This window comes from Lampetra fluviatilis, chromosome 58, assembly GCF_964198595.1.
Source record: "Lampetra fluviatilis chromosome 58, kcLamFluv1.1, whole genome shotgun sequence".
Classification (NCBI taxonomy): domain Eukaryota; kingdom Metazoa; phylum Chordata; class Hyperoartia; order Petromyzontiformes; family Petromyzontidae; genus Lampetra; species Lampetra fluviatilis.
The window spans coordinates 5,029,208-5,046,711 of NC_136332.1; the positions used below are offsets into that span (position 1 = coordinate 5,029,208).

General features: G+C 56.8%; 1 protein-coding gene across 1 annotated transcript; it reads left to right on the forward strand.

Moving 5' to 3' along the window:
- The first annotated feature begins 1,136 nt into the window (after window positions 1-1,136).
- Window positions 1,137-10,655, forward strand: LOC144950522 (rab11 family-interacting protein 4A-like). Its single transcript, XM_078880660.1, has 6 exons — window positions 1,137-1,271; window positions 1,706-1,809; window positions 7,042-7,182; window positions 8,980-9,061; window positions 10,322-10,548; window positions 10,643-10,655. The coding sequence occupies exons 1-6, from the start codon at window positions 1,137-1,139 to the stop codon at window positions 10,653-10,655; spliced, it is 702 nt and encodes a 233-aa protein (XP_078736786.1).
- The last annotated feature ends 6,849 nt before the right edge of the window (window positions 10,656-17,504 follow it).

Here is a 17,504-nt window from a genome sequence, read left to right on the forward strand (position 1 = left end):
CGCTCACCAACACACTCACCAACACACTCACCAACACACTCGCTAACACATTCGCCAACACGCTCACCAACACGCTCACCAACACGCTCACCAACACGCTCACCAACACGCTCACCAATACTCACCAACACACTCACCAACACACTCACCAACACTATGGCTATATGTATGTGCTATGTGTGTGTGCTGTGTGTGTGCTATGTGTGTGTGTGCGGTATGCGTGTGTGCTGTGTGTATGTGCTGTGTGTGCTGTGTGTGCTGTATGTGCTGTGTGTGTGCTGTGTGTGCTGTGTGTGCTGTATGTGATGTGTGTGTGCTGTATGTGCTGTGTGTGTGCTGTGTGTGCTGTGTGTCTGTGCTGTGTGTGTGCTGTGTGTGCTGTATGTGATGTGTGTGCTGTGTGTGCTGTGTGTGTGCTCTGTGTGTGCTCTGTGTGTGCTGTGTGTGTGCTGTGTGTGCTGTGTGTTTGTGCCGCCTGTGTGTGCTGTGTGTGCTGTATGTGCGGTGTGTGTGCTGTGTGTATGTGCTGTGTGTGCTGTGTGTGCTCTGTGTGTGCTGTGTGTGTGTGCTGTGTGTGCTCTGTGTGTGCTGTGTGTATGTGCTGTGTGTGCTGTGTGTGCTCTGTGTGTGCTGTGTGTATGTGCTGTGTGTGCTGTGTGTGCTCTGTGTGTGCTGTGTGTATGTGCTGTGTGTGCTGTGTGTGCTCTGTGTGTGCTGTGTGTATGTGCTGTGTGTGCTGTGTGTGCTGTGTGTGTGCTGTGTGTTTGTGCCGCCTGTGTGTGCTGTGTGTGCTGTATGTGCGGTGTGTGTGCTGTGTGTGTGTGCTATGTATGTGTGTATGTATGTGCTGTGTGTGTGTGGTGTGTGTGCTATGTGTGTGTATGTGTGTATGTGCTGTGTGTGTGTGTATGTGTGTATGTGGTGTGTGTGCTGTGTGCATGTGCTGTGTGTGTGTGCTATGTATGTGTGCTGTGTGTGTGTGTGCTATGTATGTGTGCTGTGTGTGTGTGTGCTGTGTGCTATGTGTGTGTGTGCTATGTGTGTGTGCTGTGTGTGTGTGTGCTGTGTGCTATGTGTGTGTGTGCTATGTGTGTGTGCTGTGTGTGTGTGTGCTGTGTGCTATGTGTGTGTGTGCTATGTGTGTGCTGTGTGTGTGTGCTGTGTGCAGGCATCTGCTGAGCTGCAGCGTGGTGAGCAGCACCACGGACAGCACCGAGGACCTCTACCTGGCGGACCCCATCGACTTACCTGAGATCGGATTCGGAGAGAAGGTGGTGATGATGATGGTGGTGATGGTGATGATGGTGGTGATGATGATGATGGTGATGATGGTGGTGATGATGATGGTGGTGATGATGATGATGGTGGTGATGATGGTGGTGATGATGATGGTGGTGATGATGATGATGGCGGTGGTGATGATGATGATGGTGGTAGTGGTGATGGTGATGATGGCGATGATGATGATAAAATAATTCTCACTAGAATTCTAAAATAATTCTCACTAGAATAATTTTTTGTTTTTTTTAAATTAATTTTATTATTCTCGCTATAATTATTTCATAATGTTTTAATTTTTATTACTTTATTATTTCCCTTCTACGTGACTTTACCGACAGACCCACGAAGAAGAGTGTGGGCTCTCGGGGTGCTAGTGGGTAGTGTGGGTATCCATGTCGTCTCCTGTATTGGCACCACGCCGCAGGTGAACTTGCTCGAGAAGAAGTTGCTGGAGCTGCAGCTGGAGACGGTGACTCACGGGGACCAGCAGACGCGCCTGAAGCAGCACAACCTGCAGCTGGTGCACAGGCGAGTGGGGGGGGGGCGAGTGGGGGGGGGGGGGCGAGTGGGGGGGGGGCGAGTGGGGGGGGGGGGGCAAGTGGGGGGTGAGGGGGGGCGGGGGGGGCGGGGGGGGGGGGACCAGCAGACGCGGCTCAAGCAGCACAACCTGCAGCCGGTGCACAGGTGAGTGGGGGGGGGGTGGGGGGGGCGAGTGGGGGGGGGCGAGTGGGGGGTGGGGGGGGGGGGGGCGAGTGGGGGGGGGCGAGTGGGGGGGGGGGCGAGTGGGGGGGGGGTGGGGGGGGCGAGTGGGGGGTGGGGGGGGGGGGGGCGAGTGGGGGGGGGCGAGTGGGGGGGGGGGGCGGGGGGGTGGGGGGGGCGAGTGGGGGGGGGGCGAGTGGGGGGTGGGGGGGGGGGCGAGTGGGGGGGGGCGAGTGGGGGGGGGCGAGTGGGGGGGGGGGCGGGGGGGTGGGGGGGGCGAGTGGGGGGGGGGGCGAGTGGGGGGTGGGGGGGGGGGCGAGTGGGGGGGGGCGAGTGGGGGGGGGCGAGTGGGGGGGGGGGCGGGGGGCAGCAGCTGCAGCTGCTGCTGCAGCTGCAGCTGCAGCAGCAGCAGCAGTCGCTGGTGGTGATGGTGGTGATGGTGATGAACGTGATGGTGATGAACGTGATGGTGATGAACGTGATGGTGATGAACGTGATGGTGATGAACGTGATGGTGATGAACGTGATGGTGCATGAACGTGATGGTGATGAACGTGATGGTGATGAACGTGATGGTGATGAACGTGATGGTGATGAACGTGATGGTGATGAACGTGATGGTGATGAACGTGGTGGTGGTGAACGTGGTGGTGGTGAACGTGGTGGTGATGAACGTGGTGGTGATGAACGTGATGGTGATGAACGTGATGGTGATGAACGTGATGGTGATGAACGTGATGGTGATGAACGTGATGGTGATGAACGTGGTGGTGGTGAACGTGGTGGTGGTGAACGTGATGGTGATGAACGTGGTGGTGATGAACGTGATGGTGATGAACGTGATGGTGATGAACGTGGTGGTGGTGAACGTGGTGGTGATGAACGTGGTGGTGGTGAACGTGGTGGTGATGAACGTGATGGTGATGAACGTGATGGTGATGAACGTGGTGGTGATGAACGTGATGGTGATGAACGTGATGGTGATGAACGTGATGGTGATGAACGTGATGGTGATGGTGGTGATGGTGATGAACGTGATGGTGATGAACGTGATGGTGATGAACGTGATGGTGATGAACGTGATGGTGATGAACGTGATGGTGATGAACGTGATGGTGATGAACGTGATGGTGATGAACGTGATGGTGATGAACGTGATGGTGATGAACGTGATGGTGATGAACGTGGTGGTCGTGAACGTGGTGGTGATGAACGTGATGGTGATGAACGTGATGGTGATGAACGTGGTGGTGATGAACGTGATGGTGATGAACGTGATGGTGATGAACGTGATGGTGATGAACGTGATGGTGATGAACGTGATGGTGATGAACGTGATGGTGATGAACGTGATGGTGATGAACGTGATGGTGATGAACGTGGTGGTGATGAACGTGATGGTGATGAACGTGATGGTGATGAACGTGGTGGTGGTGAACGTGATGGTGATGAACGTGATGGTGATGAACGTGATGGTGATGAACGTGGTGGTGATGAACGTGGTGGTGGTGAACGTGGTGGTGATGAACGTGGTGGTCGTGAACGTGGTGGTGATGAACGTGATGGTGATGAACGTGATGGTGATGAACGTGGTGGTGATGAACGTGATGGTGATGAACGTGATGGTGATGAACGTGATGGTGATGAACGTGATGGTGATGAACGTGATGGTGATGAACGTGATGGTGATGAACGTGATGGTGATGAACGTGGTGGTGGTGAACGTGGTGGTGATGAACGTGGTGGTGGTGAACGTGGTGGTGATGAACGTGATGGTGATGAACGTGATGGTGATGAACGTGGTGGTGATGAACGTGATGGTGATGAACGTGATGGTGATGAACGTGATGGTGATGAACGTGATGGTGATGAACGTGATGGTGATGAACGTGATGGTGATGAACGTGATGGTGATGAACGTGATGGTGATGAACGTGGTGGTGGTGAACGTGGTGGTGATGAACGTGGTGGTGGTGAACGTGGTGGTGATGAACGTGATGGTGATGAACGTGATGGTGATGAACGTGGTGGTGATGAACGTGATGGTGATGAACGTGATGGTGATGAACGTGATGGTGATGAACGTGATGGTGATGAACGTGATGGTGATGAACGTGATGGTGATGAACGTGATGGTGATGAACGTGATGGTGGTGAACGTGGTGGTGATGAACGTGGTGGTGGTGAACGTGGTGGTGATGAACGTGATGGTGATGAACGTGATGGTGATGAACGTGGTGGTGATGAACGTGATGGTGATGAACGTGGTGGTGATGAACGTGATGGTGATGAACGTGATGGTGATGAACGTGATGGTGATGAACGTGATGGTGATGAACGTGATGGTGATGAACGTGATGGTGATGAACGTGGTGGTGGTGAACGTGGTGGTGATGAACGTGGTGGTGGTGAACGTGGTGGTGATGAACGTGATGGTGATGAACGTGATGGTGATGAACGTGGTGGTGATGAACGTGATGGTGATGAACGTGATGGTGATGAACGTGATGGTGATGAACGTGATGGTGATGAACGTGATGGTGATGAACGTGATGGTGATGAACGTGGTGGTGGTGAACGTGGTGGTGATGAACGTGGTGGTGGTGAACGTGGTGGTGATGAACGTGATGGTGATGAACGTGATGGTGATGAACGTGGTGGTGATGAACGTGATGGTGATGAACGTGATGGTGATGAACGTGATGGTGATGAACGTGATGGTGATGAACGTGATGGTGATGAACGTGATGGTGATGAACGTGGTGGTGGTGAACGTGGTGGTGATGAACGTGGTGGTGGTGAACGTGGTGGTGATGAACGTGATGGTGATGAACGTGATGGTGATGAACGTGGTGGTGATGAACGTGGTGGTGATGAACGTGGTGGTGATGAACGTGGTGGTGATGAACGTGATGGTGATGAACGTGGTGGTGATGAACGTGGTGGTGATGAACGTGGTGGTGATGAACGTGGTGGTGGTGAACGTGGTGGTGATGAACGTGATGGTGATGAACGTGATGGTGATGAACGTGATGGTGATGAACGTGGTGGTGGTGAACGTGGTGGTGATGAACGTGGTGGTGGTGAACGTGGTGGTGATGAACGTGATGGTGATGAACGTGATGGTGATGATCGTGGTGGTGATGAACGTGATGGTGATGAACGTGATGGTGATGAACGTGATGGTGATGAACGTGGTGGTGATGAACGTGATGGTGATGAACGTGGTGGTGATGATCGTGGTGGTGATGAACGTGATGGTGATGAACGTGGTGGTGATGATCGTGGTGGTGATGAACGTGATGGTGATGAACGTGGTGGTGATGATCGTGGTGGTGATGAACGTGATGGTGATGAACGTGGTGGTGATGATCGTGGTGGTGATGAACGTGATGGTGATGAACGTGGTGGTGATGATCGTGATGGTGATGAACGTGATGGTGATGAACGTGGTGGTGATGAACGTGGTGGTGATGATCGTGATGGTGATGAACGTGATGGTGATGAACGTGGTGGTGATGATCGTGGTGGTGATGAACGTGATGGTGATGAACGTGATGGTGATGAACGTGATGGTGATGATCGTGGTGGTGATGAACGTGATGGTGATGAACGTGGTGGTGATGATCGTGATGGTGATGAACGTGGTGGTGATGAACGTGATGGTGATGAACGTGGTGGTGATGATCGTGATGGTGATGATCGTGGTGGTGATGAACGTGATGGTGATGAACGTGATGGTGATGAACGTGGTGGTGATGAACGTGGTGGTGATGATCGTGGTGGTGATGAACGTGGTGGTGATGAACGTGGTGGTGATGAACGTGATGGTGATGAACGTGGTGGTGATGATCGTGGTGGTGATGAACGTGGTGGTGATGATCGTGATGTTGATGATGGTGCTGCTGCTGATGATGGTGCTGCTGATGATGCTGCTGATGATGGTGCTGCTGATGCTGATGATGCTGCTGCTGATGATGCTGCTGATGCTGATGATGCTGCTGATGATGGTGCTGCTGATGCTGATGATGCTGCTGATGATGATGCTGTGGCTGGTCACCGATGATGATGCTGCTGATGATGCTGCTGCTGATGCTGATGATGCTGCTGATGATGATGCTGTGGCTGGTCACCGATGATGATGCTGCTGATGATGATGCTGCTGATGCTGATGATGCTGCTGCTGTTGGTGATGCTGCTGTTGGTGATGCTGCTGATGATGCTGCTGATGATGATGCTGTGGCTGGTCACCGATGATGATGATGTTGATGTTGCGAATGGTGATGATGATGTTGCTAATGTTGATGATGATGTTGACGATGATGATGATGTTGATGTTGATGTTGCGAATGGTGATGATGATGTTGCTAATGGTGATGATGATGTTGACGATGATGATGATGTTGATGTTGCTAATAGCGATGATGATGTTGATGTTGCTGATGATGACGATGATGTTGATGTTGATGTTGCTAATGGTGATGATGATGTTGGTGATGATGTTGATGTTGCTAATGGCGATCATGATGATTATGTTGATGTTGCTAATGGTGATGCTGATGATGATGTTGCTAATGGTGATGATGATGATGTTGCTAATGGTGATGCTGATGATGATGTTGATGTTGCTAATGGTGACGATGATGATGTTGATGTTGCTAATGGTGATGATGATGATGTTGATGTTGCTAATGGCGATGATGATGATGATGATGATGTTGATGTTGCTAATGGTGATGCTGATGATGATGTTGATGTTGCTAATGGTGACGATGATGATGTTGATGCTGCTAATGGTGATGAGGATGATGTTGATGTTGCTAATGGCGATGATGATGATGATGATGTTGATGTTGCTAATGATGACGATGATGTTGATGATGATGTTGCGAATGGTGGTGATGATGATGATGATGATGATGTTGATGATGATGTTGATGCTGCTAATGTTGATCATGATGTTGACGATGATGTTGATGATGATGATGTTGATGTTGCTAGTGGCGATGATGATGATGTTGATGTTGCTAATGGCGACGATGTTGATGTTGGTGCGTGCAGGGTGCACGCGCTGGAGGAGGCGGTGCGTGACGGTGAGGAGCGAGCGGACGAGCGGCTGGAGCTGGAGGAGCGGCGCTGCCGCGAACGGACGGTGCGGGCACACCGGGAGGCCGACCTGCAGGTGGACTGTGTGGCCAGCAGGTACCATCATCAACATCATCATCAACATCATCATCACCACTCATCATCAACATCACACCGGGAGGCCGACCTGCAGGTGGACTGTGTGGCCAGCAGGTACCATCATCAACATCATCATCAACATCATCATCACCACTCATCATCAACATCACACCGGGAGGCCGACCTGCAGGTGGACTGTGTGGCCAGCAGGTACCATCATCAACATCATCATCAACATCATCATCACCACTCATCATCAACATCACACCGGGAGGCCGACCTGCAGGTGGACTGTGTGGCCAGCAGGTACCATCATCAACATCATCATCAACATCATCATCACCACTCATCATCAACATCACACCGGGAGGCCGACCTGCAGGTGGACTGTGTGGCCAGCAGGTACCATCATCAACATCATCATCAACATCATCATCACCACTCATCATCAACATCACACCGGGAGGCCGACCTGCAGGTGGACTGTGTGGCCAGCAGGTACCATCATCAACATCATCATCAACATCATCATCACCACTCATCATCAACATCACACCGGGAGGCCGACCTGCAGGTGGACTGTGTGGCCAGCAGGTACCATCATCAACATCATCATCAACATCATCATCACCACTCATCATCAACATCACACCGGGAGGCCGACCTGCAGGTGGACTGTGTGGCCAGCAGGTACCATCATCAACATCATCATCAACATCATCATCACCACTCATCATCAACATCACACCGGGAGGCCGACCTGCAGGTGGACTGTGTGGCCAGCAGGTACCATCATCAACATCATCATCAACATCATCATCACCACTCATCATCAACATCACACCGGGAGGCCGACCTGCAGGTGGACTGTGTGGCCAGCAGGTACCATCATCAACATCATCATCAACATCATCATCACCACTCATCATCAACATCACACCGGGAGGCCGACCTGCAGGTGGACTGTGTGGCCAGCAGGTACCATCATCAACATCATCATCATCATCAACATCATCATCACCACTCATCATCAACATCACACCGGGAGGCCGACCTGCAGGTGGACTGTGTGGCCAGCAGGTACCATCATCAACATCATCATCAACATCAACATCATCATCACCACTCATCATCAACATCACACCGGGAGGCCGACCTGCAGGTGGACTGTGTGGCCAGCAGGTACCATCATCAACATCAACACCATCATCAACATCAACATCATCATCACCACTCATCATCAACATCACACCGGGAGGCCGACCTGCAGGTGGACTGTGTGGCCAGCAGGTACCATCATCAACATCAACACCATCATCAACATCAACATCATCATCACCACTCATCATCAACATCACACCGGGAGGCCGACCTGCAGGTGGACTGTGTGGCCAGCAGGTACCATCATCAACATCAACATCATCATCAACATCAACATCATCATCACCACTCATCATCAACATCACACCGGGAGGCCGACCTGCAGGTGGACTGTGTGGCCAGCAGGTACCATCATCAACATCATCATCAGCATCATCATCATCATCAACATCACACCGGGAGGCCGACCTGCAGGTGGACTGTGTGGCCAGCAGGTACCATCATCAACATCAACATCACCACTCACCACCACAACTCAACATCACCACTCAACATCACAACTCAACATCACCATCACCACCACCACTCACCATCACCACTCATCACCACCACTCAACATCACCATCAACATCACCATCAACATCACCATCAGGTGAGTGGAGTTCCTCACCTCCGCCCCACCCCCCCGCCCCTCTCTGGATGAGCTGTGTGCAGAGTGCTGGAGGCAGAGGAGGAGAACGAGCGCATGAAGGTGACCATTCCTCGTCTCAGGTCTCAGATCGAGAGGCTGGAGGAGGTGAGAGAGGAGGCATTCGCCACCGATATCATCGCGAAAAAGACGACGTTTTGACAGTAATTGCAACCAGCTTCATCAGGTGAAGTCCACGTGTTTCGTTCCTTACAGAGAGGCGGTTAACAGGTGAAACGTCACGCTACTCAGATTGTAAATGTTGTGGCTTGGCTCTCCAACACATCGGTGTGTTGTACTAGTATACTACACTATACACTACACACTACACTATACACTACACTATATACTACACTATACACTACACTATACACTACACTACTATACACTACACTATACACTACACTATATACTACACTATACACTACACTATACACTACACTACTATACACTACACTATACACTACACTATACACTACACTACTATACACTACACTATACACTACACTACTATACACTACACTATACACTACACTATACACTACTATACTATACACTACACCATTATACACTACACTATACACTACACTACTATACACTACATTACTATACACTACACAACTCTACACTACACTACACACTACACTATACACTACACTACACACTAGTGCTGTACTAGTGACGAATTGGCCACGTTCTGTTTACGTGACAACCCTCACTAGTTGGCTGTGTCGGGTGGTGGAGGGTTTTAACGACACATGGTGGGGTGGGTGGGGGGTTTAACACTTCGTAGTCGTAGCAGGAGACATTCGCCACCGATATCATCCATCATAGAGGGGGTTTTTTGGGGGGTTAAAAATTTAAAAAAGAGTGGCGGTTTTTCAAATTTTTCAAAATATTTTGCTGTGGGTTTCACACCTGTTGACGATTGCTTGCGTTGCGATCGAAACGTCGTGAGAATTTTCTCGTTTTATTTTTTATTATTTTAGTATTTCCCTTCTACGCGACTTTACCGAAAGAAACAAAAAAATAATACATCACGACGTTTCAATCGCAATCGAAACGTCGTGATATATATATTTGTTTTCGATCGCGATGGAAACGTCGTGATGTATTATTTTAGTTTAATTTTATTTGTCTACCTACGCGACTTTACCGAACGAACCAACGAGTATGGGGCGGTGCTGTGCATGTGAGCGAATCTCTCTCTGGCACCAGAGTGAGCATGGCATAGAAGCGGTCCCTTGCGTCGTGCTCATGGTGACGGCCAGAGAGAGGGCATCATCCTCTTCATCCTCCTCCTCATCCTCCTCCTCCTCCTCCTCATCATCCTCCTGGACGCTGCGTGCCCGTGTCGTTGTGGCGCAGGAGACGACGCGTCTGCAGGAGAAGCTGCGCGAGCTGCTGTCGCGGCTGCAGGAGGAGGGGCGCCTCGGGCAACAGCTGGCGGCGCGCGTCAGGCACGGCAGGAGCCAGTTCCTGCGCGACACGGAGGAGACGCAAGCGGTGAGGGTGGTGGTGGTGGTGGTAGTGGTGGTGTTGGTGGTGGTGGTCAGGCACGGCAGGAGCCAATTCCTGCGCGAGACGGAGGAGACGCAAGCGGTGAGGGTGGTGGTGGTGGTGGTAGTGGTGGTGTTGGTGGTGGTGGTCAGGCACGGCAGGAGCCAGTTCCTGCGCGACACGGAGGAGACGCAAGCGGTGAGGGTGGTGGTGGTGGTGGTAGTGGTGGTGTTGGTGGTGGTGGTCAGGCACGGCAGGAGCCAATTCCTGCGCGAGACGGAGGAGACGCAAGCGGTGAGGGTGGTGGTGGTGGTGGTAGTGGTGGTGTTGGTGGTGGTGGTCAGGCACGGCAGGAGCCAGTTCCTGCGCGACACGGAGGAGACGCAAGCGGTGAGGGTGGTGGTGGTGGTGGTAGTGGTGGTGTTGGTGGTGGTGGTCAGGCACGGCAGGAGCCAATTCCTGCGCGAGACGGAGGAGACGCAAGCGGTGAGGGTGGTGGTGGTGGTGGTGGTGTTGGTGGTGGTGGTGGTCAGGCACGGCAGGAGCCAGTTCCTGCAAGAGACGGAGGAGACGCAAGCGGTGAGGGTGGTGGTGGTGGTGGTGGTGGCGGTGTTGGTGGTGGTGGTGGTCAGGCACGGCAGGAGCCAGTTCCTGCGCGAGACGGAGGAGACGCAAGCGGTGAGGGTGGTGGTGGTGGTGGCGGTGGTGGTGGTGGTGGTCAGGCACCGCAGGAGCCAGTTCCTGCGCGAGACGGAGGAGACGCAAGCGGTGAGGGTGGTGGTGGTGGTGGTGGTGGCGGTGGTGGTGGTGGTGGTGGTCAGGCACCGCAGGAGCCAGTTCCTGCGCGAGACGGAGGAGACGCAAGCGGTGAGGGTGGTGGTGGTGGTGGTGGCGGTGGTGGCGGTGGTGGTGGTGGTGGTCAGGCACCGCAGGAGCCAGTTCCTGCGCGAGACGGAGGAGACGCAAGCGGTGAGGGTGGTGGTGGTGGTGGTGGTGGCGGTGGTGGCGGTGGTGGTGGTGGTGGTCAGGCACCGCAGGAGCCAGTTCCTGCGCGAGACGGAGGAGACGCAAGCGGTGAGGGTGGTGGTGGTGGTGGTAGTGGTGGTGTTGGTGGTGGTGACAGTGGTGAGGGCGGTGGTGGTGGTCAGGCACGGCAGGAGCCAGTTCCTGCGCGAGACAGAGGAGACGCAAGCGGTGAGGGTGGTGGTGGTGGTGGTGGCAGTGGTGACAGTGGTGAGTGCGGTGGTGGTGGTCAGGCACGGCAGGAGCCAGTTCCTGCGCGAGACGGAGGAAACGCAAGCGGTGAGGGCGGTGGCGGTGGTGGTGGCGGTGGTGGTGGTGGTGGCGGTGGTGGTGGTGGTGGTGGTGGCGGTGGTGGTGGCGGTAGTGGTGGTGGTGAGGGCGGTGGTGGTGGTGGTGTTGGTGGCGGTGGTGGCGGCGGTGAGGGCGGTGAGGGCGGTGGTGGTGGTGGTGGTGAGGGCGGTGAGGGCGGTGGTGGTGGTGGTGGTGGCGGTAAGGGCAGTGAGGGCGGTGGTGGTGGTGGCGGTGAGGGCGGTGAGGGTGGTGGTGATGGTGGTGGCGGTGAGGGCGGTGAGGGTGGTGGTGGTGGTGGTGAGGGCGGTGAGGGCGGTGGTGGTGGTGGCGGCGGTGAGGGCGGTGAGGGCGGTGGTGGTGGTGGTGGTGGCGGTAAGGGCAGTGAGGGCGGTGGTGGTGGTGGCGGTGAGGGCGGTGAGGGTGGTGGTGGTGGTGGTGGCGGTGAGGGCGGTGGTGGTGGTGGCGGTAAGGGCAGTGAGGGCGGTGGTGGTGGTGGCGGTGAGGGTGGTGGTGGTGGTGGTGGTGGCGGTGAGGGCGGTGAGGGCGGTGGTGGTGGTGGTGGTCAGGCACGGCAGGAGCCAGTTCCTGCGCGACACGGAGGAGGTGGGGGTGGTGAGGGCGTTGGTGGTGGCGGTGACGGCGGTGAGGACGGTGAGGACAGTGGTGGTGGTGGCGGTGACCATGGTGGTGGCGGTGGTGGTAGTGGTTGTGGCGGTGGTGGTGGTGACAGTAGTGGTGGTGGCAGTGACAGTGGCGGTGGTGGCGGCGGCGGTGGCGGTGATGATGATGGCGGTGTTGTTGTGGTCGTCGTCGCTATCATTGTCGCGGCCATCATCGTTGTGCTCGTTGTTGTTGTTGTTGTTGTCGCCTCGGTCAGCTGGTGGAGGACCTGCGGCGCGAGCTGCTGCACCAGCAGCAGCTGCGTCGCTCGGATCGTGGGGGGCCCGGGGGGGGGGGCTGGGGGGCCGGAGGGGGGGGCGGGGGGGCGGGGCGCTCGCCGCGTGAGGGCGAGCTGGAGGGGGAGGTGCGGAGGCTGAAACAGGTAACGCTCAACCACACGCTCAACCGCACGCTCGCCCACACGCTCAACCGCACGCTCGCCCGCACGCTCACCCGCACGCTCGCCCGCACGCTCACCCGCGCGCTCACCCGCGCGCTCACCCGCACGCTCAACCGCACGCTCGCCCGCACGCTCGCCCGCACGCTCACCCGCATGCTCACCCGCACGCTCACACGCACGCTCACCCGCACGCTCACCCGCACGCTCACCCGCACGCTCACACGCACGCTCACCCGCACGCTCACCCGCACGCTCGCCCGCACGCTCACCCGCACGCTCACACGCACGCTCACCCGCACGCTCACACGCACGCTCACCCGCACGCTCACCCGCACGCTCACCCGCACGCTCACACGCACGCTCGCCCGCACGCTCACCCGCACGCTCGCCCGCACGCTCACCTGCACGCTCACCCGCACGCTCGCCCGCACGCTCACCCGCACGCTCGCCCGCGCGCTCAACCACACGCTCACTTGCGCGCTCACCCACACGCTCACCCAGACGCTCACCCAGACGCTCGCCCGCACGCTCGCCCGCACGCTCGCCCGCACGCTCGCCCGCACGCTCACACGCTCACACGCACGCTCACCCCGACTACGGCGACGACGTCGATGATGACGACGATGACGACGACGACGATGATGATGATGACGACGATGATGATGATGACGACGATGATGACGACAATGACACTACCGACGATGATGATGATGACGATGACGACGACGACATTGTCAACGACGAGGACGACGACGATGATGACGACGACGACGACAATGACGACGATGACACTACTGACGATGACGACGACGATGATGATGATGACGACGATGATGATGACGACGACGCCACCCCTGGCTAGGAGAACGTCAAGCTGAAGGAGTCGAACGATGAGCTGAACGGGCAGCTCGTGATGACGACGATGATGACGACGACGACGATGATGATGATGACGACGATGATGATGATGACGACGATGATGACGATGATGACGACGATGATGATGATGATGACGACGATGTTGATGATGACGACGATGATGATGATGATGACGACGATGATGATGATGACGACGATGATGATGATGATGACGACGATGATGATGACGACGATGTTGATGATGATGACGACGATGATGACGATGATGACGACGATGATGATGATGATGACGACGATGATGATGATGACGACGACGATAACACTACCGATGACGACGACGATGATGATGACGACGACGATGATGATGATGACGACGATGATGATGACGACGACGCCACCCCTGGCTAGGAGAACGTCAAGCTGAAGGAGTCGAACGAGGAGCTGAACGGGCAGCTCGTGGGCCTGGGCCTGCACGAGACCCAGGGTCTCCTGGCGGCCGCAGCCAAGTCCCAGTCCCTGGCAGCCGAGATCGACTCGGCATCACGGGGCCAGGTCAGCCTCAACTCACCCCCCACTCACACTCCACCCTCACCCCCCTCCCACTCCACCCCCTACCCTCACCCCCTTCACCCCCCTCACTCTCACACCCCCCACCCCCCTCACCCCACCACCCCCCCCACCCCCTCACCCCCCACCCCCCTCACCCACCACCCCACCCTCACCCCCTCACCCCACCACCCCCCTCACCCCCCCACCCCCCTCACCCCACCACCCCCACCCTCACCTCCTCACCCCCCCTCACCCCCCACACGCTCTCCACCCCCCACTCTCTCCACCCCCACACCCCACCCGCTCACCCCCCTCACCCCCCCCCCTCACTCACCACCTCTCTCCACCCCCCACACCCCACCCGCTCACCCCCCTCCCACTTTCTCCACCCCCACCTTACCACCCCAACCTCACCCCCCCTCACCCCCCACCCCCTCACCCCCCCCCCCACTCTCTCCACCCCCCCCCCCCACACACACTCTCTCTCCACCCCCCACTTTTTCCACCCCCTCCCCTCACCCCCACCCTCACCCCCCACCCTCACCCCACCCTCACCCCACCCTCACCCCCCCCACTCTCTCCACCCCCTCACCCCCCCCCCCCCCCACTCTCTCCACCCCCCCACCCTCACCCCCTTACTCACCCCCCTCACCCCCCTCACCCCCCCCACTCTCTCCACCCCCACTCACACCCCCCACCCTCACCCCCCACCCTCACCCCCGTCACCCCCCACCCCCTCACCCCCCTCCCACTCTCTCCACCCCCCACTCACACCCCCACCCCCCACCCCCTCCCTCACCCCCCACCCTCACCCCACCCTTCACCCCCCACTTTCTCCACCCCCACCCCCTACCCTCACCCCTCAATCTCACCCCCCACCCTCACCCCCCCTCACCCCTTCACCCCACCCTCACCTCCCACACTCTCTCCATCCCCCCCACTTTCTCCACCCCCCACCCCCTCCTTCACCCCCCACCCTCACCCCCCTCACCCCCCCACCCTCACCCCACCTTCACCCCCCTCACCCCCCCCCACTCTCTCCACTCCCCTCACCCCCCCCCCCACTCTCTCCACCCCCCCCACCCTTACCCCCTTACTCACCCCCCTTAACCCCCCACCCTCACCCCCCTCGCCCCCCCACCCTCACCCCACCAGCCCCACCCTCACCCCCTCACCCCCCCCCCCCACTCTCTCCACCCCCACTCACACACCCCCACCCCCCAACCCCCCCCCTGCTGATGACAATGCTCCAGTTGCCGAAGATGACAATGATGATGATGCTGCTGATGATGATGGTAATGATGTTGATGATGCTGCTGCTGCTGATGATGCTGACGGTGATGATGCTGATGCTGCTGCTGATGATGATGCTGCTGATGATGCTGATGCTGCTGCTGATGATGATGCTGCTGCTGCTGCTGATGATGCTGCTGCTGATGATGCTGACGGTGATGATGCTGATGCTGCTGCTGATGATGCTGACGGTGGTGATGCCGTGTGGTGATTGCAGCTGATGGACGCTCTGAAGGAGCTGGAGGGGATCAACTTCCACCTGCGCCAGTACATGGACAAGATCATCCTCGCCATCATCGAGCACAGCCCCTCCATCCTGGAGATCCGGCGATGAGCTCCCCGCTCAACGCTCACCACTCACGACTCACCGCTCACCACTCACCGCTCACCGCTCACCGCTCACACACTCACCACTCACCACTCACCACTCACAGCTCACCACTCACCACTCACCACTCACCGCTCACCGCTCACCGCTCACCACTCACCACTCACCACTCACCGCTCACCGCTCACCGCTCACCACTCACCACTCACAGCTCACCACTCACAGCTCACCACTCACCACTCACCGCTCACCACTCACCACTCACCACTCACAGCTCACCACTCACCACTCACCGCTCACCACTCACCACTTACTGCTCACCACTCACCACTCACAGCTCACCACTCACCACTCACCACTCACCGCTCACCGCTCACCACTCACAGCTCACCGCTCACCACTCACCACTCACCACTCACAGCTCACCACTCACCACTCACCGCTCACCACTCACCACTTACTGCTCACCACTCACCACTCACAGCTCACCACTCACCACTCACCACTCACCGCTCACCGCTCACCACTCACAGCTCACCGCTCACCACTCACCACTCACCACTCACAGCTCACCACTCACCACTTACTGCTCACCACTCACCACTCACAGCTCACCACTCACCACTCACCACTCACCGCTCACCGCTCACCACTCACAGCTCACCGCTCACCACTCACCACTCACCACTCACCGCTCACCACTCACCACTTACTGCTCACCACTCACCACTCACCACTCACCGCTCACCACTCACCACTCACCGCTCACCACTCACCACTTACTGCTCACCACTCACCACTCACCACTCACAGCTCACCACTCACCACTCACCGCTCACCACTCACCACTTACTGCTCACCGCTCACCACTCACCACTCACCGCTCACCACTCACCACTCACCGCTCACCGCTCACCACTCACAGCTCACCACTCACCGCTCACCGCTCACCACTCACCACTCACCACTCACAGCTCACCACTCACCACTCACCACTCACCACTCACAGCTCACCACTCACCGCTCACCGCTCACCACTCACCACTCACCACTCACAGCTCACCACTCACCACTCACCGCTCACCACTCACCACTCACCACTCACCACTCACCACTCACCACTCACCGCTCACCACTCACCACTCACCACTCACCACTCACAGCTCACCACTCACCACTCACCACTCACAGCTCACCACTCACCACTCACCACTCACCGCTCACCACTCACCGCTCACCACTCACCACTCACCGCTCACCGCTCACCGCTCACCACTCACCACTCACCACTCACAGCTCACCACTCACCACTCACCACTCACCGCTCACCACTCACAGCTCACCACTCACCACTCACCGCTCACCGCTCACCACTCACCACTCACCACTCACCACTCACCACTCACCGCTCACCACTCACCACTCACCGCTCACCGATCACCGCTCACAACTCACCGCTCACCACTCACCGCTCACCGCTCACCACTCACCACTCACCACTCACCACTCACCACTCACCGCTCACCGCTCACCACTCACCACTCACCACTCACCACTCACCACTCACCGCTCACCACTCACCACTCACCACTCACCACTCACCGATCACCACTCACAACTCACCACTC

What these genes read in the sequence shown, in the direction of transcription:
- LOC144950522 (XM_078880660.1), top strand. Translation starts at nt 1,137, where the DNA reads ATGTGTGTGCTGTGTGTGTGTGCTGTGTGCAGGCATCTGCTGAGCTGC. An exon ending in GTGGACTGTGTGGCCAGCAG is followed by an intron (nt 7,183 to 8,979) that starts GTACCATCATCA and finishes AGCTGTGTGCAG; the next exon opens with AGTGCTGGAGGCAGAGGAGG. An exon ending in AGATCGAGAGGCTGGAGGAG is followed by an intron (nt 9,062 to 10,321) that starts GTGAGAGAGGAG and finishes GTTGTGGCGCAG; the next exon opens with GAGACGACGCGTCTGCAGGA.